General features: G+C 41.7%; 1 protein-coding gene across 1 annotated transcript in view; it reads left to right on the forward strand.

Moving 5' to 3' along the window:
- Window positions 1–1,260: 1,260 nt before the first annotated feature.
- The window catches only part of C10H10orf90 (chromosome 10 C10orf90 homolog), a 69,922-nt gene continuing 44,887 nt past the window's right edge, over window positions 1,261–26,295 (forward strand). The window contains exon 1 of the mRNA XM_075717959.1: window positions 1,261–1,426. Coding sequence (XP_075574074.1) covers window positions 1,261–1,426 — 166 coding nt within the window. The remainder of the gene's footprint in view (window positions 1,427–26,295) is intronic.

The following is a 26,295-nucleotide window of genomic DNA, read 5'->3' on the forward strand; positions in this document are numbered from 1 at the left end:
GTAGTAGGTTATCAGCTTCTCCGTTAGAAATATGTACCTCAGAAGTACTTCTATTCTCGGTATTTTCTCCTTGTAAAGCCCTTTGTACACTGTAGTCAAGTTAACTCTCAATATCCTTTTTGACCGCAAGCCAGTTTGCATCACGCATTTTTAAGACCTTTTTCCTTAGCGAGTTAATAAATAAATAATTTCTGCAGCTATTTCCTACAGTCTCTTATTTGCCAGTGTCCTATTTAGAATGTGGATACCTAAACTAATACAATATTCCAGTGCTGCTCTTAGCAGTATCAGATAAAATGGTAAAATCTGTGTTTATACATCCCAATAATGCATTCTATAACTACATAGGTAACTGATTGAAAAAATCCTTCACTGTGTTTAATTATTAGTTTTGTGATCAATTAATCAGAATTATGATTATTTTATTATTATTATTATTTTCAGTTATTGTAGATTTTTAGATGGTAACCATTGAGAAATAGTGCTGCTGATTATTTTAAAAACTTCAAATAAAAATTAAACTTGAAAATGATTAAAATATTGAAAAATATCACCTTCAAAACCCTATTTTAAAAATAATACTGCAATGTATGACTATTTTTTTAAAAAGTAAATTATAAATTTGGTGGTTTTCATTGCAGGTTTGTTTGTTTTTTTTTTTTTTTTCCCCCCCATATCTTGTACTTAGAATGCCAACATTTTGGAAGCCAGGTGTTAGCTATTTAGCAGTCCAAGAGGTCATTACAGAAATATGTGCCAAGCCACGTGCGAGCAGCGTACTTGGAGATTTCCTCTTAACTTTCCTCAAGAAGCACTCAGAAACAAAGAGCCCAGCTTCAATATTTAAGTCAAGAAAATGAAACATTCATGTGCTGTAGCTAGATATTGCTGCTGGAGCTGAACAACCCCTGCCTGCCTAAGGTTGGGGATACACAACTGAATTTATATTCTGGCAGTAAAAACCTGCTTCTAGGGACACAAATTCTAACCAATCAGACTAAATAAATCAGCAGGCCCGGGTTTTATCATCGCAGATAACCCTCATTAATCCAGCAAGCTTTTCCTGAAGACAAAGGACAAAATGAATTGCTTCATTGGAGTTGCCTGAGCAGCATGCTAATGCGGGGAGGTGGAAGGCATGAATTATTCATGCTCTTGCAGCCTGAGCAGGCAGATCCTGGCTTTTCCTGTTACCATTGCAACAAGTGGCGGCTGGCCCGGCCACGCTCGGGCCATCGCTTGTCCCTGGAGAGCCCCGAAATGCCTGCTGGAGAGGGAGAACCTCCGTGCCTCCGCTGCGCCCGACGCACTCGAGTGGATTTTCAGGTTAAGCCTTATGCAAAATGGACCCGGGAAACACAGTCTTTTGTAACTCAAATGTACTTGACCATAAACCACTCTTCCTGGAAGAAAACAGGTTGTTTCGGTAAGTTTGTGCAACTTTTGACGTTTTCTGAATCTGCTGTAAGCTCTTTTCAGTTTACAATGACTGTAACGTGCAGTGTTTTACCAGTCTTTCTATAAATAGTTCTTTTTGCTTTTAAAATGACTTAAAGAAGCCTAAAAAGGCATGCAATACCTTTATTTTAAACTCTAGAAAAGATGTAAACAGTATCTACAGAACTGACACTAAAGTTATAATCAAGCCTTCTTAAATTAACTTGTATTATTTACATTTTCAAATCCCTGTGGCATGCTACTAAAAAAAAATATATTTATGATCCAAGCCTGATTTCTTGCAACCGAAACTGAGACTAATGTAATTCAGTGTCAAACTGGAGAATCTCAAAGAACCTGTGTTACTTTTCATAAGAAATGTTGATTCCCTGGTGTAACTTGTGGTGTTGCTCTTTATTCAGCTAAATACATTTCTGATTGGGTTGGGAACAGGAACTGAGACCTGCGTAATGTTCTTACCCTGCGTTAACTATTCTGTCCTATCATAAAATAGTTGAAAAGCAGTGAGAAGTTACACAATGTTTCTAAGGATAGGAAGGAGATATATTTCGTATGTAAAGCATGTGGCAGTGATGAACTAAGACTGAACCAAGGCTAGACTTACCACTTCTTCATAAGGTGAAAAGCATTCAAATTTTTTGCTTTATTATTCACTATCAATATACCTACCTATAACATTTGTTTCAATTGTTTGTCTGATTCTTGTTATTTTCCAGTAGCGATACCATCGGCATTGCCCGCGAACTCTCAGGTAACTCGCTACTTGGCACAGTGAAAAAAATTAATATAAATAATCAGCTCCCAAGAGCAGAGGCCATGGATAGGAGCGTGAATATGAAATGAATCCTGAATAAGTTTTGATTGTGGATAACAAGCTCTCCCTCTTTTTATTTGTTTGTTTTTAATTACATAGTCCAGATTCTGCTGCTTCTACTTTGTTTTCTTTGTTTTGATCATAAAAGCATTTTATTTGACATCCAAAAGACAGCCAAATTTTGAAGGGATGAAAGTACAGCATAATGATATCTAGTGCTAACAGTAATTACATGCCCTATGTTTTAAGAAAAAAAAACAAGAGGTGAAAATAGGGATATGTAAATAACAGGAGATATGCAAACAATGGATGTAATCCTGCACTCCTTAATCATGGCAGTAATCCTTATTCATGTGAGTAATCCTGTTGGTTTCAATAGACTCACATCAGTAGGTGCTGGAGCATAAGACCCATATTTTTCAAGGAGATAACAGTGTCTGTTTTACCTGGTTTTTCTGTAATGTAATTTTAGCAACACTGTTTTTAGCGATGTGTCTGAATGCATTGGTGATAATATTAAATTAGACTTTACCAAATGCCTGGTTTGCTTCTAAAAGTATAAAAGAAAAAACATGGAATGAGGTATTAAAAGTGTCAGTAAGAAGGTACAAACCCCACATATTTTGTTAGAGATGTGCTTGCAGTGGAATAGCACTACTCACCCTGTTGACTCTGTGTGTGGATTACTTTTTGGTACACGAGGTATATAAACTTTGCTTCCTTTTAGGATAGGATGCAACTTTAGCAAAAAATCACTGTGACACCTGATGTCTCAAAGTACATTTGGGTCTCCGTAAAAATGATAATGTTGATAAATCTTGTTCATCTTTCTGATTGAAACACATGGGGTTTGTGGTAACATTCTGTGAGTGTTTTTATTGCTGTTGTGGTCTCTGATCTTGCCAAAATAACACCCGCAGTTCTGACTTGGGAATAACGCGTTTGTATATAAATGTTGCCGTTGCGTTGCCCTCCTCATCAGCCCAGCTTGGCACTTCTGAGCTTTCCACCCCAAGACCATGCAGTGCTGCCCTGTAATCCAGGATGGGTCTGGGGAGCACCTGTGTGCCCTTCCCCAGGCAGTGCATCTGTTAACGAGGGAAAGCTAATCACTTAAAAGCTTTTGGTACACTGGGCTTGAGGGGTATAAATAGCCATGAACTCTTCCTGGTGCTCTGCAAGCCATCAACCTGGGTTTGTGCTGGATGCCAGCAGTGGTAGTGTGGTTATGAACGTTACGCTATAATAATTGCAGTTATTGCTGTCTTAAGATGCTTCCTCTGTGGAAATATTCTCTTGTGTGCACCCTGAAGGGGACAAGATAGAAATGAAGTAAAAATGCAGTGGGTGATGGTTCCAGGTGGCACACAAAACTTACAGTTAAGTGAAGTTGGTATTAGGTACCTGTTGGCTTTTTGTTGGTTGCATTGAGGTATCAAGAATGAACTGATTATGTTTTACTCGGCTTCAATAGATGGCAAAGACTTCAGTGTTTTGTATTTGCAGATGAGGTATACGGTATTATTAGTCTCTATTTCTATATACAGAAACAGTTTAAAGCTGAGGCTCTGTGGCTGTTCTGGGCAGTAGAGTGCTGCAGGCAATAAAATGACCGATGCCAAGAGGCTGGAAGGGCAGGCTGGCAGCTGCTGCTAAGGGAGAGGCTGGAGTGACCCTTGGCAGCAAATTTCTTCTCGCTTACTCCGTGCAGGGTCCCAGCAGGAGCATAAGTATCTCCAGGTAATGCCCTTTCTGTCCCCTGACCCCTGCCCATGGCAGGAGCAACACAATTCCTAATCCTTGGACAACACCACAAGCACTGGTTGCACATTAACTGAAGTTAGAATCACTTTTGAGGGTACTTTTTACTACATCTGTTCTCCGTTGTTGAATTATTAAAAAAAAAAAAAAAATCACATGCACTATTTTTGTTCAAGGATCTCCTTGTGGCAATAGGCAGAGGTCAGCTTCCTGTTTTAATTTTTACTACCTTTGGTGAGTTTTAGAGATGGCTGTTCATGCAAATTTATTGAAAAGTCTTTAAAATTTGGCCAAAAAAAAAGTGCTTTGGAATGGTTCAGCTCATTTGGTATCAAAAATCACATGTGTGGCCATTTGGAACAGCCTGGGTTTTTTTTCCTTTGTGCATACAAACTACATACAGTAGTTTGACATGTCGTTCTCACGTCCCTCTTCATTAGAGGACGCCCGTGTCTCCTTCCTTCCCACCCAAGACAGTGGGCAGGGGGATGCATAGTCTCCGCTATTTCCCCAAGTTAGAAGCTCTGTGAGAGCAAAGCTATGGGTGTGCACGCTGCGAGCGATGGTAAGAGCAGGTTCTTTGTGGTTTGGCAGCAGTCCCTCCTCAGTGTAAGATGTATTTTGCTGTATTTTTGGGGTTGGTGACACAAAGGCAGCGCATTGTGGCCTCTGCATTGGGGCATTGCTACGGTTGATGGACTTTGCTGTATCAACGTGGAAGCGTGCTGAGGTTTCCTACTTAGGGCTTCCGTTGCAAAGCGTCTATAAATGGCCGTTAAGCCGGAACAAGATATTCGAAACAATACAGACCTCCAGTTCTAAGCCCAAGTAGTACACAAAATAAAAGGCAAGTTTTAAAGTACAGGTAGAGGAAATTTTCTAGCTGTTGTTTTGCAGCTGTCTGGGAGCCTGTGGCAGAGAAAGCAGAAAGACTGGAAAAGCCAGCGTGCAGCCCGCACAGTGTGCAGATTGAGCAAGGTCTGGGAGCGTGGCCCTGGGAAAGCCGAGCGCTGGCTGAACATCAATTACTTACTTTACTGGTCCTCCAGGTCAGAGCCACGTAGCAAACTTCAGCTAACGTAGCATGATGTGGTCGCTGGCTATGGAGCAGAGCCTGGAGCAGATGTGTCCCGTGGTTCGGCATGTCCTCGTGGTGGGACTTGCCACGTTTGTTGTGTGTAGGACCTTGGGGACAGCAGTGCCACACGTGTGACCGGGAACCAGTTCCCAGTGGAAGGGAACCACAGGACGTTGTGGATGACTCAGTTTGGTCTCTAACCTTAACAGAAGACGAAACCAACACAACTACCTTAATGATATGCTTTTATTGCTAGCTGCCTAGTGGCTTCTAAGGGGGAAAGCTGAGCTGGTATGACTATACATATTAAATAGGAGAACAGCGCAGATAAATCTGCAATGCATAGGGACTTCTTATATTAAAGGCTTTTACTTCTTCTCTGTTCTTTTGCTGTAAATCACGTTCTGTGTCTGAGAGCAGCCAGTCCTTATCCTCTTTGCAGTCCAGCTCAACCCCAAGCCGGTATCTCCCCAGGGCATATTTCAAGACTGTTCTTTCATAGAACATTGCTCTTGTTTCATGTGACAATTCTGCCTCTGTATCCCTCCAGAGAGGGAGAGGTGAGCAGAGGACAGTCACAATCAAACCTATGTGTGTGGTCCCAGGCCCAAACCTGTCTCAGACGACAATCAATGATGTGCAACATGCATTAATCGTGGTTGTGTGATGGTATAACACGTTAGTCACCCTTCCCATGGCATGTAAAATTCATGCATGAAAGATTCATCCTCAAGTTTTGAATTGCATAGTTCTCTGGGAAGGTGCGTTTCTTCCTCCTGGTGGGATAATCAGTTCAGGAATTAGCCGAGCTCCTGAGCAGTTTTTCTTTTGTGTGCACCCAGTAGTGACACCTAGTGATGTCCAAGGAAGATTTGATTTCCTGAGCAGAAAAGCGGGTAGGGGCAAGAGCAGGGAGCCCCAGACTCTTTTCTGGTTGAACTGCAGATGGTGAAATCATTCAGAGCTACAGAAAGGGAAGCTCTGAACCTGAATGTCAGCCTTAATATATTTAAATGACAACTACTGAACTGTCACCTAATGGCTGACAGTAATTATTAACAGGCAGAAAGCAACTGGTTTTATACCCTGCATTTGAAGAAATCTAAGCTGTAGAGCATATTGAGGGTCCATGCCACAGCCTTATCATATAACCATGGCTGACAAACGAAGCATCTCCCCCAGATCTGAATTAGCTATAGGAGACGAGTAAAAAAAAACACTGATTGAAAACTTTTTATTTCACAGCCTTCAAGAACTGACTTGTCTGTAGAATGCGTTGCTGTATTGTGCTGTGAGTGCAATTAGCTGGAAGAGTGTGTTCATTTTCATTCATTAGTTGACAGTGGTGTCTTTCAAAGTGATCTCTAGCATTATGAGCAGTAAATGATGGTATGCCTTCAAAGGTTAAACCGTTTGACTTTTTTAGTAGAATTTGCTTACATTCAGAGAAGCTACATTAGGAATATTATTAGACACTGGGTTCTCCCTCTGTTACAGTAATGAACAACTGTTGGAAACTGTTTGATATTTCCATGGTTTGAGGCATCAGTGGCCCCGAAGAGAAGCATGTTATCTTTCAACCAAGTCTTTAATTGTTTCCTGAGTTGATAGAAGAGTTAATCTATTACTGGCAAGGTATTCGCTTCAGTTGTGGGTGAATCTTAAAAAACCTTTTCAGTTGCTGTCAAAATCAAGTGATCTGCGTGAATTACTCTGAATAATACTGCGGTGTTTTTCTGTAGCAACCACTTTGTCATTTTTGCTGTTTTCACATTTCCTGGCAACACGTTTCCAAGAGCTTTGTTCTCACTGTGGAATTATGGCTGTGACCCCCTTCTGTGGCTGTCTGACACCTGACAGTCCACCAGCACCAACTGGGAAAATTCAGTGTAAACTAGTGTCAGGGATACGGCGATGACCACTATCTGTTTTGAACATGCATAATCTTTCTTCCACTCCCTGCAAAGTATACACAGCCTCTTGCTAAGTGTTGTATGCTGACTTGCTGATGGTGTATTACCATTAATAATTAGGGTCCTGCCTACGGAAGTATCACAAACAACTAAAAATACGTCTTTGCTGCCTTTCTATGAACCTTTCCTGATGATTAAAGACCATCAGTGCAGGCTTTGTAAGGAACAGAGGGCATAATGGCGCAGAACAATAAACAGTGACAAAATTACCTATTGCCAGTTATTTTAGCAGTCTTTTGGAAGACAAAGAATGGAGTCAAAAGCATATAGATACAATTTCCCTTCTATCTGTAGTATAGCCCAGGATAAACATATGGGGGGCAGGGAAAAAAGTGTTTTTAACATCAGAAGACTGAGCAGAAGGTAACGCTAACTGCAGCCCTCATGGGTGGCATGGAACACCTCTGGGACTGTGTTTCAAATCTACCTGTTTGAATTTCACTGATTGCGTTTATTTTTATACTTCTATTGATCTAGACTTCTAGTGTCTCTTAGAGCTGCATACGTGTAAAATAAAGTTGGGAGGTTGAGTACACAACAGCCGGGCAGGTTGGGGAGGTATCTTGCATGGCTTGGCTCGGAAGTCCCCATGGGGAAGCGAGGGCAGGGCAGAGCCCGTGGCCGCACACAGACAGGTATTCTCTGCAACAACTCTGCCTACAGTCTCTTCCGAAACTGCCAGCTGCTGCTTTTTGGATGCTGAGAAGGAGCCCGCTCTCCTCTCCTTGTCACCGCGCGGTGCTGATACAGCTCTCCTCACATCCAGCATTTCAGCCACGTAGATGAAACAAATACATTCACAGCTGTCAGATGATTGGACGTGTAAATCAATCCTACCCATAGCTCTTGTGCGTAGCGAGGTCTATTTTGGAAATGCATTTAAATTTTTTTTTTTTTAATTTTTTTGCAATAATCTCAGGCTTTAACAGGCAAAGTTCCCCTGCAAAGTCTAACCGAAGGAGGGTACTTTTTTCCGGTGTTAGTCAGTTTTTGTTAACAGATCACCTTTGGGCTAAATTATACTGAAAACAAGGTTTAATCAACAGCTATGTGGCTGGCTCTCGCTTTGCTAAAATTTTGTTCAACCCTCTTTTTGCTCATGTGACCGAGTGAATGAAAATGAGACACCCATTAAATTGAAGGTGGGTGCTCCCCTTCATTAATAATATTGTGCAGTATTGCAAAACTGGAAAAGCAGTCTGCAGTGAGGTTCCATGCTGACCTGCAGATAACAGCACAAAATTTCTCGGCACAATTTTAAAAAAGGAATTGAAGCAATGCAATTTCATTCTCACTTCCCGCATCTAGAATTGGAAGGGGATAATACAATGTGCATTGTCACACTGAGTATGATATACCATAGCGTGCATTGTGGATATATCTCTCGTACAATCCTTTCCATATAGAATAAAATAGTTGGGTGGAGATACAGAACTTAAAGGGAGAAAAGAAGAAGCTGCGTACCGGAATGGACATAGCAAATTGTTAACTGCTGCTCCATTAGATTTAGGAGGGTTGCTATGGTTTCTTTTATAAAAATCTTCCAGCCATAGAAATGACTCTTGCAAACAGAGCTGTATGTAGGTGTAAAGAAACGTATCACACGTGCAGCACCAGCCCGTGTGTACAGGGCCAAGCGCACCAGCGAGCGTTCAGTGCTTGGTGGGTGCTGAGCGTCGGCAGTTCGGTCATTCCCTGTCCTCTCCTTGAAATTAAATTGTCATAATGCGAACAGAGAACTGCCTAGCGGTAGCAGCCGTTGCCTGGGGAAAAGGTGAGCGCGTAGCATGGCATTGCTAAAACACCCCACCTCCTATTTTCCTGTTGTATCCTCCTCTTTTTGTTATCTCCTATTTCTCAATGCTGCAATTTTTAGGGCCAATGCTGCTTGTTTCCTTTTTTTCCTGTTCTTTCTTTGCTTGCATAATGCCTTGAACAACAGCTCATGACCTAGTTCTGTCTTTTAATTGCTATTGCAATATGAATTTTAATTCCAGCTAGAGTCCAGATGTATTGAAGATATGCAGCACATGTCAGGGCCAGTGCCATTTATCTTACAGGGTAGTGTTTCCCAACCCTTTGAATTCAGGAGGCCCTTAACCTTTTTGAAAAAAAATCTTAAACCATCATCATGTATTTCATTGTTGTTTGGATGGGAAATGGAGATAATAACTCTTAATCTAAATGCTAATATGTATTTTCTCTTACAGCTTAGGTTGTTCTACTTTTCTTTAAGCTTTGACTAAAAATGTTAGTGGAGATGAATGTGAGCATTGTGCTTGCATCGTCCAGTGCCCAAGTGAGCCTGGCCCTGGGTACTGGCAATTTCTAGGAGCCTATCTCTGCTTATAGATATTTAATATTTTTTGCTGCTTTTCATGACCATTTTTGGTGACTTATGGACACTGGCGGTAGGAGATGAGTGGGGCATCAAGTACTGTGGGTATTATGCATCTGGTGGAGTTCATAACTTGATGAACAAGGTATTAGATTTATCACGCTCCAAAAGAATACACTTTTTGGAACAATGTAAACTTTGTTCGCAAAAAAATCTTTATTTACTTCTCTGCACTTTAGAAGAAACACTGGCTACATTTACTGCATTTTGAGCATCCCACAGATTTCCTCTATCAGTTGACATTTAGCTGTTTTGCTTAGCTAAGATTTCCCTCTTTTGCTCCACTGAAATGGGTAATGAAGGCAAGTTATCAATATGCCTTCTACTGACTGCTCCAGAAAGGGCTTAATTTTAATCATTCTATGATTGCAGCTTGTGAAAGACACTGGAATCCTTTGGGAGGAAAAAAAAAAAAAGAGCATATATAAAAACATAAGCTGTTTTAGGTTAGTTTAGATCTTGAAATGCTGGGATACACTCATTTTCAATCAGTATAGAGGTTTAATTGTTCATATTAAGGAAACTGCAAAATGAAGAAAAAATAGCGGCTTCTGATGTACACATAAGCGTGCCCTACCCACAACATACACATACAAGGCATGTGTGAGTAGAAGAGTTCTTTATATTATACCAGTTGATGTAGAATGCAGAAAAGGAGAGTCAGTAATACTCCGGAGAGCCAGAGGAGGAGCAGAAAGCTGAGGACACAGCCTCGCGCAAGCACTGGAAATGTGGCTGGAAGGAGAAACCCGGGGAAGGACAGCACATGTGCACATTTGGGTTGAGTGCTGGTGAAAAAGCTAGTAAAAGCTGGACCTAGGAGCAGAGCCGCTGCCTAGGCTGTGGCTCCGCGGGCCCCTCCGTAGGCAGTCAAAGCTTTGCATCAGCTTTGGGAAGGGGTGTGGAGGAGGATCCTTGTCTTCATCATTAGAGTATCCTCTTTCCGCAAACCTATTTGCCATACCCTGGTGCTTGCTAGCCACTCTGCCAAGCAAAGGTTTAACAGCACAGCTGCACTGAATTGTTACTACAGTGATGTATTACAGATATGCTGTATAATGCAACTTGTTCTCACAGTAGACATAACGTTACTGCCTTATATTATTACTGATATCGGATGTACAATACAACTATATTTAACTAGCTAACTAAAATGCATTCCTTGCCAAGGATATGGTGAACAGGAGGGAAAATCACCTTCTTAGAGAAATGCCTCATAGCAGAATGACTAAAAAAAGCAGACTGTACAGTCTGAGAAACAGAAATTTAGTACATCACATTAATCCCCAAGACCCCCCAAAAGCTGTGGAGCCTTGTAGCTGAGATTTCAGAATACAAACCAGCAATTTAGCTGTAAAATAAATCTCTTTAAAGGGAATCTGCCATGATATCACCTACATTTAGACCAGCAAATTAATCCGAATGTTACAAGTAAAATAGCAGAAAGACACTTCTGTGCTCAAAGGAGAAGTACTTTTACGTTTGGGAGAAAGACCTTCTGTTCCTCACCCAAAGGGCTGAAGCCTTGCCTTAAGTGCAAAATTCAGCCATGGCCCAGGGAGTCATCCCTAATACAACCACACATGTCATTTCCTCGATACCTACGTTCACAGTGGCAACATGAGATCAGTAAATAAGGTTTGATCCTCTTCTTGCATCCTCCATGGAGGCAGGAGATCAAGTTTGTTGGCCAGCAATCCGCGTTGGTCTCTCGACTCATCTTTGTCTGGTTGATGGCAATTTCTCTGCTGCCATGCTGCCCAAAGCCAAAACCTCCCTCGGCAGCGCGCAGCGCCTTCCGCCAGCGGCTCAGCTATTAGCAGTCGCTTCCCTGTGCTTCTCTCCTGTGGGAAATATGGGCTGACTTGGTTATTGTATGTGGGAGGAGGATGAGAGAATGCGAGCCAAACGCCACTGCAGGTCCCTTTTCTCTTGCAGGTGCAAAGATCAAAGGACTTGTAAATGGGTCTCTGAGCCCTCTTCCATAAAACCAGGGGGTCTTTTCTTGCTCGGGGCTCCTCGGGGGGCTGTGGGAAGGGCCCCCTCTTGCACAGCCTCTGCTGCTTTCACCCCGCGAGGCTGGCGTAGGGTGCAAGGGCTGCAATGGGGCAGGACTGCGGCTCCGGCGGCGCCTGCTTGGGGCAAGTCTGTGACTCCGAAATTGCGTCGTTACCGGCAAACCTCTCCCTGCACAAATGGGACCGCACAGGGAATGTTTGCGGGATGCAAGGAAAAAAGGCTGATAGGGTTGATTGGCTTGTGCAGGGTTAAAGAGCTGTTTCGGTGGCTCCTTCCAGGAGCTCGTCTAGCACGGGGAGCAAAAAGGTCAGAGAGAGCCGGAGGGGAGAAACCTGAGGAATAGCTCAGTGAGCTGCAAGGAGACTTGTGCTACTGTCTGCATTTTACAGGCTGGTAAATGAAGTCCTGCTCCGGGTCTGTGGGAAGCAGCTAAGGGAAGAGCGAGCGAGGGGCGTTTTCTCGCGCGCTGGGGACTGCCTGTCCAGCCCTTCCAGCCGCGAGATGGTCACGGCAGGTTACCGTGTAATGACTTAGTCTTCATCATCTATGCTCATTTACTGTCTGGATCTTCAGCGAGCTGCTCTGCCTCTTACTCATATCTGAATTCCACTTTATTACTTTTAATGTTGTTTCAGTTCCCCTTTGTGCTCCTCAGGTAGCAACTGCGTTTTAGCTTGTTTTCAGAAACCAGCAATAATATTTCCTGAGATGATTCATTTCTTTAATTTGTTTTCGTTCTGGTGTCTGACACTTCCCGCTCGTGCAGAGCTCTCCCTGGACTCGAGAGTCTCTCTGCAGTACATGTATCTTGAACACAGTTTATTTTAATCAGGGCTCCCCGAATTTGATAATACTTCAGGCCAGTTTCTACAGTAAATCTGAATGCACTCAGCAAAAACATATGCAGCCAGTGATCAGACATAATTGCCAATAATTTCACACCCACAGAATCCTTGCTTGGCTCTAACATTCCTGGAGCCCCATCTTTCCCATCACTGTTTCAAGCAGGAATCTTGTAGTTGCTAGGGGATGGAATTTTTTATGCACTTATATACAAAATATTTTTAGCATGAAGTGGAGAATTACCCATACAGTTTTCTGGTTAATATTTGCTGTATTAAAATGGAAGGACCAAAATGCAGTGAGAAGCAAATCTCCAGAGGTCCGGAGGCCAGGTTCGATACAGGGACTATCCAGGCATTCCAAATATTACTTGAAGCCGTGTCTGCTGAATTTAACTGGAGCTCTGACAATTACAGGCTGTCACAGGAGACTTCCACTTCTCCTCCTGACTCAATTACCAAGTCTCATGCTTCTCATAATATTACCATTGCTGTAAATAAAGTCAAGTTCATTCTCCTTTTTCTTTACTATTCTAAGGAAAAAGGAAGTGGCTGACTTCTACCACCTAGCATCGAATGGAGCCCAAGCCTCAGAGGAACTCTTGGTTGAATTTGAATTCAATATTTTTTCAGCAAAGTTGTGGTTATTGATGCAATGAATTTAAAAAACCAAAGCCTCCCATATTTATTGCTCATTCCCATATTCTCACTCTAAAAGCACCTAGGACATAAAGACTAAAAATAACAGATATACCTAAACAACTTAGGTCCCCTTAAAATTTTACAGACGAGAATCAGTAGTAGACACAGTACTTTAGGATACCACCAGGTTATGTTCAGTGCTGCTGTATTTTCCATAATGCATTCAGTTCCTTATGCAGCCTAATACTTGTTTTCCTTTTTGCCTATTCTTGCATGCTGAAAAGATGTTTACGTTAAGCAGTTTGTGACTCCTGCTCTTTTTCCTAAGTGATTAGTTGATTGCAGCTCAATAATGTTTGAGTAGTTCAAATTAGTTCTTGCACTTTATGTTTGTAGTGATCTGAGTCTGTCTATATGCAACGTCTGAATTGTGTCCAATTCTGGGACTCATTAAATGTGCATGTGTCAGGCAGGCTCCACTTCCAGCATAAGTGATTTCCTTCTCTTGCTTCTCTCCTTTTCCAACTGGGGTTGCACAGGCTATCAGGGTATCAGCAGAGGATCATCCCTGGAAGTGCTCTCCTGGTGAAATGAAATTCCTCTAAACCTGGGATTCCCACGCTGTGAAGTGCACACCACAGTGCTACTAGAATATTGGATGGGTTGCTCCCAAATACCTTCGTAGAAGTACCTAACCGAGCTGCATGACATAAAAGCCTCCATACAGGCAGTACCTCAAAAAAATATCCACAGCTGGTAGAGGTCCTTGCCATAGCCCTGGGATTCTATCCCTCTTCTAGCTCAGGTGAGCTCCCTCTCCGAGGCACTTACCCCAATCCGCTGCAAGGCAAACGGGCTGATGCCTGAAGAGGTGGGATCAGGTGTGACTTCTGGATGTCAAGGGTGGTATTGAGGATTGAGGTACGTGAGAAGTGGTAGGAAGGTTGGGAGATGGGAAGTATTTTGGGGTCCTAGGTAGGCGAGTAAGGATTTGATATGGTGTAACAGAGGAAGAAGCAACTGATGCATGCCTTGCACTTGTGCACACATGCCTCTCTGGTACAGAGCATATATCTTTAATCAGTTTAACCAAGGGTGATAACACAATGTTAAGAAACAGGTGGTAGTAGGGTGGAAACCCCATGGAAGAAATGGGGTTTAGCAAACAAGGGTATATTCTGTGCTACGGAGCTTGGTGCCACCTATGTTGGTTTTACAGCAGCAGAGCGGAATGTCTAGGCTGCAGTTCTTGATTCTTATTTTTTAATATACTTTAATACAGTACTTTTTGTAGTGCAAAATGCATGAGCAGTCCCTGGAGCAAAGACTTCCTTCTACCAGTCCATTGCCTCCCTTATTCCTTTATGTGCTTTATTTTATCCTGTGAACCCTCTATCATTTTACCTGGCCCACCCTCCAGCCTGGCTATGGGTTTGTTCTGGGAACTGGGAAAATACACTTCTGAATCTCAGGCCTAGAGTCCATCTCCTGTTTCTTTAGGCCCTTTAATGAGCCATTTACTTATAACTAGAGAAACCAGCTGAGACATCCGACATGAAGGTGTGGGTTTGGGCTGCGGATCGCAGCACCTGAGAGGAAGGTGGGTGTTGAGATACGCCCCCCCCATTAGCCCACCAGCTGGTTTGAGCCCTGTCCCCTCTGCCTGCTCTCTCTGAATCCTCAAACCTCTTGACTTCCCTGTCTCTAAAGCGTGAGACTTCTTCTGTGGGTTCATGGGACCGGGGCACCTCAGAGGACACCCCTGACTTGGTGCTGAAGCTGGAAGGCAGCCTCCATCGTAGTCCCTCTCCTCAGCCATGCACAAGGCACAGGCTCAGATCAGCCTGAGCAACCCCACCCAGTGAGTAGGGCTGCAAACTGGGAGAAAGTCTTCAGCACAACGCCTCGGATGCAAAACTGAGGCGTGGCGGTAAGAGGGGTCTGTACGTGCAAGGAGACAACTGCTACATGAAAATGAAGCTTCTCCAAAAACCGTATCTCTGAATAGACATCCAACCTCTGCCGTGCACCGCCACGGACCGCACATCCATGTGCCAAAATACACCGAGATCTTCAAAATGTCAGCAGAAAGGCAATGCTGTACTTGTGCAGAGAACTCACCCAGATCTTGCCGCTTCCTGGTGGGTGCTGCTGGCGGGAGGTGAAGTCTCTGTTTTTGGGCAAATAGTGCCATCGCTGATGCTTTGTACCGAGAGGGCTCGTTAGCTCCACAGTGCTGCTTCTGAAGATGAAAAGTCTTCTTTTCACAGTGCAAGAGTTTTAACTGTGCCCTGGCTAAAGATTACCTCAACCTGCTATAAATTGAGATGTTTCACTAATTGGTTTCTTGGTTCATTAGCCAAATTGTGTGTATGAGGCAAATGGAAAAAGCTCAGAATGAATTTCCCTTGCAATCCTTAATTTAAATGGTGAATAATAATTTTATGTTGAACAAAACATGTTATGTGATTTGCAGTGATGGAGTTGATTTTGTACTTGGGGATCATTTGCCACTCTTAAAGCTTTGTGGGAAAATGATCCTCAGTTGTGCCTCATTCTGGCATGGTGTGACACCAGGTAGGAAAGTAGAATCATCATAGTATAATGTAATAAAATGTAATTGTTATAGTATAATGTATTAATTTCAAACTTTATACAGAAACACTTTGTCATGGGTAGTTCCTCCTCATAACTTTAAGTAGTAAGACAACAGAGATAAACAGCAAAAATCTTTAAAAGTCAGCTTTACTGCAAGGGATGCTGTGGCTCTATTTCCATTACAGCCATGTTAACCAAAATACGACATGTCCCTAGTTTACTCTGTCCAGTGCAGTGCACTCAGCTAAAAATCAAAGATTGACTCTGAGCAGCTAAAGGGAACGAATTCTACTAATTCATCAAAGCGAATGGTGTAGAATTCAATCTGTTTTATGAATTTTCTACCATTGATTGTTATGGTATGATTGGGGCACAGGAGGTCATTTGTGAGCACTGAATTGCTAGTTGTGTGACAGTAAAAAAAGAAGGCTAAAAGAAAGGTTAAATTAAAGAAGCTGCTAGAAGCTATTTTTGTAAGATGAATGTATATTATCTAAATTAATGACAGTAAACCTCCAATTAGCTGCATGTTGATGCAGAATTACAGCTTTATAGGGTAAATACATGTTTTCTCAAGCCAAAATGTTTAGTGTGCAACTGTAACAGGGTTACAGGTAGATGAACATTTTCTGTGTATTGGGGCATAGTGACCTCACTGCTGTTGCTGACAAATCTTTACAATAAATCTGTCATCGCTTCCTAACAGCAATACACACTCTGAAACTTATGACTTTGTTCTCTAGAGTATCCTCCCATAATACGCGATAGGCAAAAGCCTTGAATGTGCTGCTTTGTTTTTCAATAAACAGCTTAGCTTTTGTTTTAGAACAGAGATTTCTTCCGCAGCCCAGTGCCTGTTGTTTTGGCACAAGCAAGTTTGAAGTGGAACCTCTAAACTTGTTTCTGTTTTGTTAATTTATTGAATTCCTCTGTAAATATACATCAAAGAGAACAGCAGTTATGAACTGCTTTTGTTGTGGCTTTTGCAATCTATACATACCAAAATAATGGAATAACAGAGTTAGTTGAACAATTTACTCCTTGGAAAGGGTAGAATTTTCTTGCAGATTGTATTGATGTGAAAGGTGGGCTAATCTCCTAGATGTATCATCTCAGCAAAACACTGCAGTTGCTTACATTCAGAAATACTTGCAGTATACCGCTTAGCTGTGTATAGGAGTTTACCATCAGTATGGCTTTGAATATCAGCAAAAAACAATCCGATGTGTTAAACAAACAAACAAAACCCCAAACAAAATACCCCCAAATCAAAACCAAACAACCCCCCCCCCAAACAAACAAAATCAAACCCCAAACCCCCAACACAAATAAAAAAATAAACCCCACACCCCCAAATCACCTTTGTATTATTTGTTAAGGTCTTATTTTTCTAAATATTTCTAAAGGATGCCCACAGCGTCTTTTAGAGAGGCCCTGTGATGGGAACATAATAGCAGTACGGGGTCAGAGCAAGGATCCAGTTACATCATTATCCTGATTCTCGTCATTTAGGTTCACAAACTAATTATACGCACACGTTGGAAGATATTTTTTCTGCACAACACGTATCTACCCAGTAGTTGCATGTCCCCCTATACCTCTTCCTATGCGTCTTTTGAAAGCTGTTTGTGATTTTTGTAGATTTCTACCTAATGTTGCTTCTTTTTTGACTTTTGCTGCAAGTCCCAACTTATTTAGCATCCGTATTTTGCAGTAACGGTCTCCTTTCTGGGCCATTCTGGGAAAATATCAATCCTTAATATACTTCTGCTGTTTTAGGATGGAAACTGAGTTTAAGGACATTCTGAGGTACCGCTGTGTGTATTTTGTTTGTTTACCTAGTTTACTGTGTATTTTCCTCACTGCTTGGCTCTGCTCCTTTGTCAGCCTGGTCTTCTGTCATTTCTATATAATTTATACTGGGTTTTTTCTCATAGTGTCCACTGATTTATCTTAATCCCATCGTATTTCTGAGATGCCTGTGATATCAATATCCCTTTTTTAAAAAATAAGCAGGCATTCTGGATTACTCAGCGCTTCTATGCTATGTATTCTTATTTGAACTCGCACAGTTAGTATTGCTTCGGTTGCTATTTTTATAAATGCAGTCTTCCTTGTCTTGACTGTTCTTTGCAATTACTTTTTTTTTTTTTTAACCTGAGACTCTCCCTCTCCACTCTGTCCAAAGATACAGAGGCTTTTATAACCAACTTTTCTTCAGCTTTTAGTTGGAGAAAAAAAAAAAAACCCAAGAAAAAAACCAACCAAGAAAACTCTCTCAGCTTTAAAAGCATTAACTGTGCTGTTCTATTCTGGTGTAGATGGAACCAGGCTTTCTTTGCAGGCCTCCTCCTTAGTCCCCAGGGTTTTCCCAGTAAAGCTCTCGCCTTTCCTTCTCTCCGTTGCATTTTCCTGCACAGGAATTGCTCTGTTGGGATGGGACTATTTTTTTTCCTGTGAGGGTTTTACCTTCCCCCCTCCCCCTGTGTCCACCTCCATGTTTCCCAGTTTGTCTAGCTGACCATCTGAGGAGAGATTGCTCTCCTTCTGAAGGCTGAGTGGTATTTCCAACACATGTAACTAACGACAAATAGTTATATATGTTGCTTGGCCCAGATCACTGGCTGGACACCAGCCCACCTTTTCCTTAATTCATTTTGTCCTAGCTTTGATTCCTACTGCTGTTTATTTTACATTTCTAACAATCTCTAAGAGACATTTAGCAAAGGCTTTGGATATAAGATGAATTCCAAAATCCATAGATTTTCCTCATATTGTGTTTTCGAACTGAAATCCTCTTGAAAGGTCACTTGGAGGCTTGAAATACTTGAGCATTTAGATTGTTGTTGATTTTTCTCATGGTGATTGACTAGCCATCAAGCTCATCATGCTCTTCTGCTAAAAACAGAATAAGTAGTTACATTTTCTTTTCTTGTACGGAAAGAGCCCACTGAACTTCTTTGAAATAGCTCCTGGTAGAACTGCATTGTGCACAGATGGATAGCCACAGAAATGACGCGTGGATCAGACCAAATAGTGTAGACCCTCCTGCGCAGAGGAGAGCCTATTTCTTATGTGTGCTGCAGTTAAAAGGAAACACTAATCCATTTCAAAATGCTTATGATGGCTGGTTTATTTTCACAGATCGGCATGGCAGTGTTTGAGTTAGGATGGTTCTATACGTCCCCGGTGAGATGTCAGGGCAACTTCTTTACTGTTGATAGCTGGTTTGTATGGGGCTCTTTTCGTTAAGTGAAAGGTCTTGGTCATCATGCTAATAAGATGTTTTTAGTTGTATAGTTGACTGTGGATGCATTGTATGGGATAATGTATTTATGGCTGGAGGCTTGGTTTGATATCCTTCCACCAAGTCTGGCTGAAATGAGGATTATTGAGTTCACAGTTCTACAGGCAATCCCAAATAGTGTATAATTTCACAGATGTTTTACGGTAGATTAAAACACTGAATTGACAAGTCTTATGAGGAGCGGCTGAGGGAACTGGGGTGTTCAGCCTGGAGAAGTGGAGGCTGAGGGGAGACCTTATCGCTCTCTACAACTACCTGAAAGGAGGGTGTAGTGAGGTGAGGGTCGGTCTCTTCTCCCAAGTAACAAGCGATAGGATGAGAGGAAGTGGTCTCAAGTTGCACCAGGGGAGGTTTAGATTGGATATTAGGAAAAATTCCTTCACAGAAGAAGTGTTCAAGTGCTGGACCAGGCTGCCCAGGGAAGTGGTTGAGTCCCCATCCCTGGAGGTATTTAAAAGATGCGTAGATGTGGTGCCTCGGGACATGATTTAGTGGTAGACTTGGCAGTGTTAGGTTTATGGTTGGACTTGATGATCTTAAAGGTCTTTTCCAACCTAATGAAAGGTCTTTTCCAGCCTAAATGATTCTCTGATATATGCAAGGATCAGATTGCTTCTAAGACTTTTTTACAAAGATAAAAACCACTGAATCTTTTGGCTAGATGGTAACTTCTTTCAGCATTGACCTGCCTACATATGAGTTTGATGTTTAATTAGTGTTAGCTTAATTAGTCTTTTTCAAGCAGCATGATGAAGCGTGTCAGCTTACATGTGTCATCTCGGTACTGATTTCTCTTTGAGATCAGTATATCTCTGTTGCTCTACTCTTAGTTCATGGCCTTAAAATACTTTTCCATTTTGCTTCCAGACTTTAATGATCCAGCTCTGCATTGAGAAAATTATGGTAGAAAAATGTTAATATCATACAGTGATTTTTTTTTTCTTTCTTGAGAGAAGATAGATCATGTAAATGAGGCAATCGTTGCTGAGAAGCTAACTTAAAAATTTTCATTTCTCTAGTACAAAGTGCCAAACCTTTTTAAGAAAATGGAAGATGGTAAGTGCTTTATGGAACTCAGCAGCAAAAATGTAATAGCTCTCTGTATTGCTCTGTGAAAAGCTGCAAGTCTGGTTTTTTGTAATGAGTGAAAAAGTAAATTGTACATGATTTCTGCAAAAGAATTAGCTTTTATTTATTCAAGGCAATCAGTGTTTATTATGACTTATGCATTTGGAGAAACAGATTTTAAAAAAACCATACTCTCTTGGATTTACGATGGGGGCTGTGTGTTTGGTTTTCACCACAATTAAATAAAACCTTATCCTTAAAAAAAGGACTATTAAATATTCTTCAATTCTTATTAAATGTTCTTCAATTCTGTATAATCCTGTATCATCTTCTGTTTGGCAGCCGCACAGCAGTGGTTTGCTCTCTGTCTTTTGATTAATTCTCTTACTGTTCCAGAGTGTAATATGCGTAGTTTGTTTAGAGAAAGGGAATATGCTTCATATTTTAAAATCCCTTTTACTGCAGTTACCGCATCTTTGCAGATTTAATTAGGTCTCAGTCCCTTCCAAATCGTGTAAGTCAAAGGTCCCATCTTACTTGTCCCTGAGGCATCATTACAAAGAGTCCCCAGATGGAGTCTAGTTTCTAACTGATGACTTTACCGTATAGGGGCTAATTACTTCTAATCTTACACATTGATGAGACTGTATGTTATGTCTCTGAGCCACTGAAACTGTAACTGCCAATTTATCCTCTACTGTAATATGCGGGTTATTTCTCCATTAAATGGACTGGCTTCACAAATGACAATCCCTTCCTGCCAGGCTCTTGTATTTTAAACCATCATTATTTCTGGCACACAGTTCCATCCGATGAGCCCTTGTTAATCCACGTTATGATTTCTGCTAAGCTGCTAGTGCCTGGCTGACTTAAGCCAGGAAAGGGTGAGACTCGGGTGCTGCTCTCCGGGGCTACAGCTTGCTGGCTGTGTTTCACTTAGCCCTGCCTTGAACTGCCACCTTTTTCTTTTTATGAGCACTAACCTCCATCAGATCTTTAAAAGAAATGACTCAACACTCTCACCTTCTGCGAGGGAAAAATTGTATTTGGAAGTCTATAATGCATGAAGGTGTTGGAAGCCGCATCTAGTATAAGCTGCCTTCAGTCAGCCCTCTTAAGTGCCGGGGAAGAGAAATGAATATCTAAAAAGCAGCAAATAACTACAATTGTACTCTGTTTTCATGGCTATATGTGATAGAGGTCAGCAACATAAAGCTGTTTATTTCTTCATACAAAGCAGTGGCTGTTATCATAACTTGCTGTAGGCAAAGGTATTGGAAACTCCTCATTCAAGGAAATATTGTATTTTATTACAGCATTACTTCATACCGTATAGGCTTTCTTCCCTTCTTCTTTCTCTGTTAGTTTTGACCCAGCACGATGGAACTAACCTTGGGGTTGGCTCCCCAAAGGAGGAGTTTATTCCAGGAATCTGAGCGTGAAGTTATAATAATTTGGGTTTAGTATATTCCAAATCTTAATCCAGCTCTGCCAATAAATAACTGCTAACTGGAAGTTTTGGTAGAAAAGCAGGGGTTTGGGAAGAATAAATTTTAGAGATGGTGGAACTTTCCCTTGGCTAGTTTCAGGGAAGTCAATAGCACCTTATTGATTTAGCTATTACTTTTTAAAAGCAACAGGCAACTAAGTTGGCAGTGCTGTCGGGGGGGGGGGGGGGGAACCCCACCAAAAAACCAAAACAACAACAAAACCCCCAAACCCCTAACCTTGAAAATCTGAGAAAATCCTAGTGTTATCACTATGGCTACCACAGCCAGAAACACTAACTTATACCCAAGGTACAGAAACGTTTTGTGCTCAGTTTCAGTACTTTATTTAAATTTTTAAAAAAAGGCAACAACCCACCACCTAATTGTGGATTAATAAACTTTCCTTACATGTTGAATGAAGTATATAAATCTGCATTTATATACACCTATCAGCATTAACATTCTGTCCAAGGTGTTAATCCCATTACTCTAACGCAGTAATACATTTAGAGTAATAAGATGGTCCTAAATCAATATGACATAGACTAGACTGATCTTCCAAAATAATGCTTTCAGTCCAGGGTATGAGAAGTATTTTTGCCCTTTTATTTAGTATAACATGAATGACTTGCTGAAATTTTTGCTGGGTTTTTTTTTTTTTTAACATCATAGATGACTTCTATTCTACTAAGCATCCAAATAGTATACTTACTTATGAGTGTATTTTTTTTTCCTTTTTTTAAAAAGGCAATATCCTGAAAGCCTGCGTTTTGCTCTGTTTAAAGAGGCCAAAACCTTTAACCCAAATGAGCATAAGGTTAAGCATGCTGTTGTGCCTGCTGTTGCAGGTATTCCTGCAGTGTGTGTCCGTGTGTAACATCAGTATGTGCTGTGGGATCGTGATTACCAGAATATATTAAGCGATGTACAAAAGAGTAGCCCTGAATTTTGCTTTTTCTTTCTTACCATTATTTGATCTTCGTCTTTTCAGTGATTAAAGCAGCACATGAATCTGGTGCTAATCCTCTAAAGTTGGCTTCAACTGGTAGGATTTTAATTTACAGTAAATACTTCTGTTGTAAAAACTGGCCTTTTAGTCTCCACTGTCCCAAATAACGCAGCACTCTATAGAATCGATACCTGTGCATACACATCTGTTTATCATTCTCACTAACCAAATTGCATGTAGGTATCATGGGAAATAAAATACAGGATCTCTAAGCTCCAACAGGAGAATAGATGTCCGTGGTTAAAATAAAACATTACGGGCTTGTGACCCTCTTTTCCTCCTCGTGGTGGGGCAGCTGTCGGAGTGCTCTCAGCCTGCATTTATATGTGCCCCAGCAGAGGCCAAGCTCTTCCCCACTTTGCCTTTGGACATAAAAGTCACCAAGGTAACTTTTTTGAGTGGATGTAAAAAATGTCCATTACAAACCAAAAAAGCAAACAGCAGAACAGCCAAAACCCCATCGCATCCTAAAATACATTGGAAGTCAACCAAAGTAACTTCAAGCAATCCAATAAAGACATCTACCTGAGCCTATTGGCCCAAGAAAATTGGGATAAAAAGGTGATGTAGTTGTGCTGTGGGAAAGGGGAAGGGAGGGTACAAGCCACTCGGAGAAGAGAAATTGTTATTTCTGGAAGGAGGGACAGCATAGTTGGTGGAAACGAAGTTCTTCACTGGCCTCTTGCAGCTACCTGCAGTGGTTTTGTGGCTGGGAATTTAGCCAGGACAGCATCCTAAAACGGGGAAGTGTGGGCCCAGCAGCAGCGTGACAGACACGGGTGCACGCACAGTAGTGCTTTAGTTACCTGAGGTCACCCCAGGAGCAGGGGTGTGGGGTGAAGCAGGGCAGGAGCTCTATTTTCACAAGGATTCAGAAAGCAGGTGGAGTGGAACCTAGTTATTGTGTTTTGTGGATACACAGATTAACCAAGTTGGTTAATACGACTGGCAGCGAGTAATCCACTGGCGCAGTGTGTGTGCAAGTCCATTGCGAGGAGGTCAGGTTAATAATTACAACTTATTCCATAAAATGCTGACTGTTTCCAAGGAATTTTTCTTTGGTGTTTGTGCTTGGGTCAGAGAGGGTGAAGGGGAGAGAATCGTGTTGCATCATGAGAGTTCAGCTGAGAGCTAGCCCAAAATGGAGAGCAGAACAGTTTGCACAAGGATTGTAGCAATGTAGATAGGCTGTGATTTTAGGTCTAAACTAAATTTCCAGCTGAAACTGTCCTAAAAGAAAATTCCACCCCAGCTTCTCCTTTGCCAAAAAATCCAGGCTTGCGCTGGCTCTCTGCACAAGGTCGAATCTCCCCCACTCCCAATGCAAAGTTCATTGCTCTTGGCTTCAGACAGGTCATCACCTGGTCACGTCCCACCTGAGCATCAGTGTCGCCTGTACAGGGTTGTGAGCTTGTAGCATACTCCTTGTTAAGCTTGAAAATACTCAGTAATGTCCTACAGGTCATTCTGCAGCTTCTAGCTGGAGGATTTAATGGCAGTTAATGTTAGAGAGAATACCGATAATGACCGAAGAGATTTTTTGAAAGCACATTCAGCAAAGTCTGTCTCCCGTAACTGGGGGACCTGAAGAGACATTTGGGATCAATTCTCATCCCAGATCACGCAGTGGAAAGACCGCAATTGAGAGGGGCCAGAATTTGGCTGGTGGAGCTGCTCTGGGTGAAGAGTGCAGCTAAATTATTTAATGGCCTACGCGTTGGCTCTGGATCAGAGATTGTTGCTGAATAGAACAACTGTAGGACAAACAAAGTGGTGGTGGTAATCATCCGTAACAACTTAATTTTGCCTTCAGTAGATAGTTACTTCAGCTTTTTGTTATACCAACCTAAGCTGTTCAGTTGTTACTTCACATGACATTATTCTGGGTATTCTCTGTAGTAAAATTCGGGTATCGAATGCTGTGTCTGTCATAGTAGGCAAATTTAGGAAGGTGACTACTCTGGTAATGATTTGCTGTGTTTCTTCAAACAGGACAGATGTTGTACATGATTATGTCTAAGGCACAGCAATACTGAGGTCAAGCAGTTATGGCATCATTAGATTAGAGTTCTTTAAGCCTCCCAATTTCCATAAACTTAGCATGAGATTTCCATATTTTCTTAGAGAATTAAAACAAAATATGAACTTGAAAATACAGGCTAACAGGAAAGAGATTGTTTCATGAGCAGCAGAGCTGACGAAGCCTATGAGTTGGTACCCCAAGACCCAAGTCTCACCCTGGTGTTGCTCCCTCTTCCCCGCATCTCCTCACCCATCCCCTCTTGCATCTGCCCTCCGTGCCTCCTCGCTGCTCCCAGGACAAGGAGCAGCACCCGCCACGAGTGATGCGGCACTGTGGATGTCCTGTCTGGCTCGTGAGCATGTCCACGGATCAAACGGGGGACCCGGTGAACTTCTCTCTGTGGCAGCCTCTCATTTCTACAAAGCCGTTGATTTTTGCAGTAAGCTTGTTGGAGATCAGCTATCGACCCTTCTGTCATGTTGGTTGAAACAGCCCACAAGCTCAAAAGCCCCAGGTTGGACAGACAGAAGGATAGGGCATAAATAAAATTCCTTCTAGAAATCGGGCTAAAACTTTGATCCAAGTAGAGAGCACAGTGCAAAAGGGTTTGGGGTTTTTGTGTTATTTTTTTCTTTAATTGTTTCACTTGCAGTAAATAATAATTAGGAAAAAACCAGGACTTCTAAAACACAGGGACAACTTTCCTGCAAGCATAGTTGTGTCATGCTATCCAGCATACTTGTGCCCGAGAGAACGTGACCCTTTGTGTTTGGCCCCAAATCAGTCTTAGCGACCTCATCATTAAAATGTATAGATACGTGAATTACTTCATTCATAGAAATAGCTCCTAGGGGACATCTATTGTGAAAATAGCTATTCACATATTGAAATATCTTCCAGACTGGTCTTCCATCAAAATGTGTCGGAGGGTGTGTGTATATGAGTGCAACACTGTAGAGCAAGGAAGTCTTGCAGCATGTAAAGGAAAATGTGTTTTCTTATCCATCTGTTGCAGCTCTGATGTTGCTGAATGCAATAATTTGGGATCTGAGCTTTTAGTTTTGCACAAGAAATGGAATATACAAACAATCATGAGTTTTGGGCTGTTGCTAGGCTGCAGGTTATTGCTTCTTGGCAAAGCGGCTGCCTGGTCCGGCCGGGCTGCTAGCCCGGTGGGGCTGGGTGGGTGCTGAAAGCTCCCAGCCCTGCTCCTTCTCATTCAGGTGACACCCATAGCCAAAACTGAGCTTGAGAACTATAAATTTCATTCCTTGCCAACCAGTATTTAAAAGACACAAAAAATTAACATTCTGAAGGCTTTAACATTTAATCATCAATTCCAAGCTTTTCTGCACCCTCCATTTCTGAATTGAAAGCCTGAGTGATTTAAAAAAAAAAAAAAAAGACAATTACCAATTATCTTTTGTTGAACCTGGTGATAAAAACAAAATCCGCTGTGCCCTGTTTTATGTTCGTATCACTACGTTTCTGTTTTAATCTCTAGCATGATCTGTGTTTCTAAACCTGTTGCAATGGAATTCAAAAGGGCTAATTCCAAGATCAAACAAATCACGACTGCGTGGTAAAAGCATGCTATGAATAGAGATTTGTTTTTCACTTTCCCTTCAAAAGGCAAATGTAGGTATTATTTCACCAACCAAAAGGTTTTACGTGGTAGAATCATTACTAAGTTCAGCTGCATGGAGAGTCATTAGATTTAGAGTCAAGGCAAGTCAGTGGCAACTGAAATTAGTGGGAGCTGCGTAGCATTCTTAAATTACGCAAAATAAAACTATTTACTTTGTGATCAAACTA

Source organism: Pelecanus crispus, chromosome 10, assembly GCF_030463565.1.
Source record: "Pelecanus crispus isolate bPelCri1 chromosome 10, bPelCri1.pri, whole genome shotgun sequence".
In the NCBI taxonomy this organism is placed as follows: domain Eukaryota; kingdom Metazoa; phylum Chordata; class Aves; order Pelecaniformes; family Pelecanidae; genus Pelecanus; species Pelecanus crispus.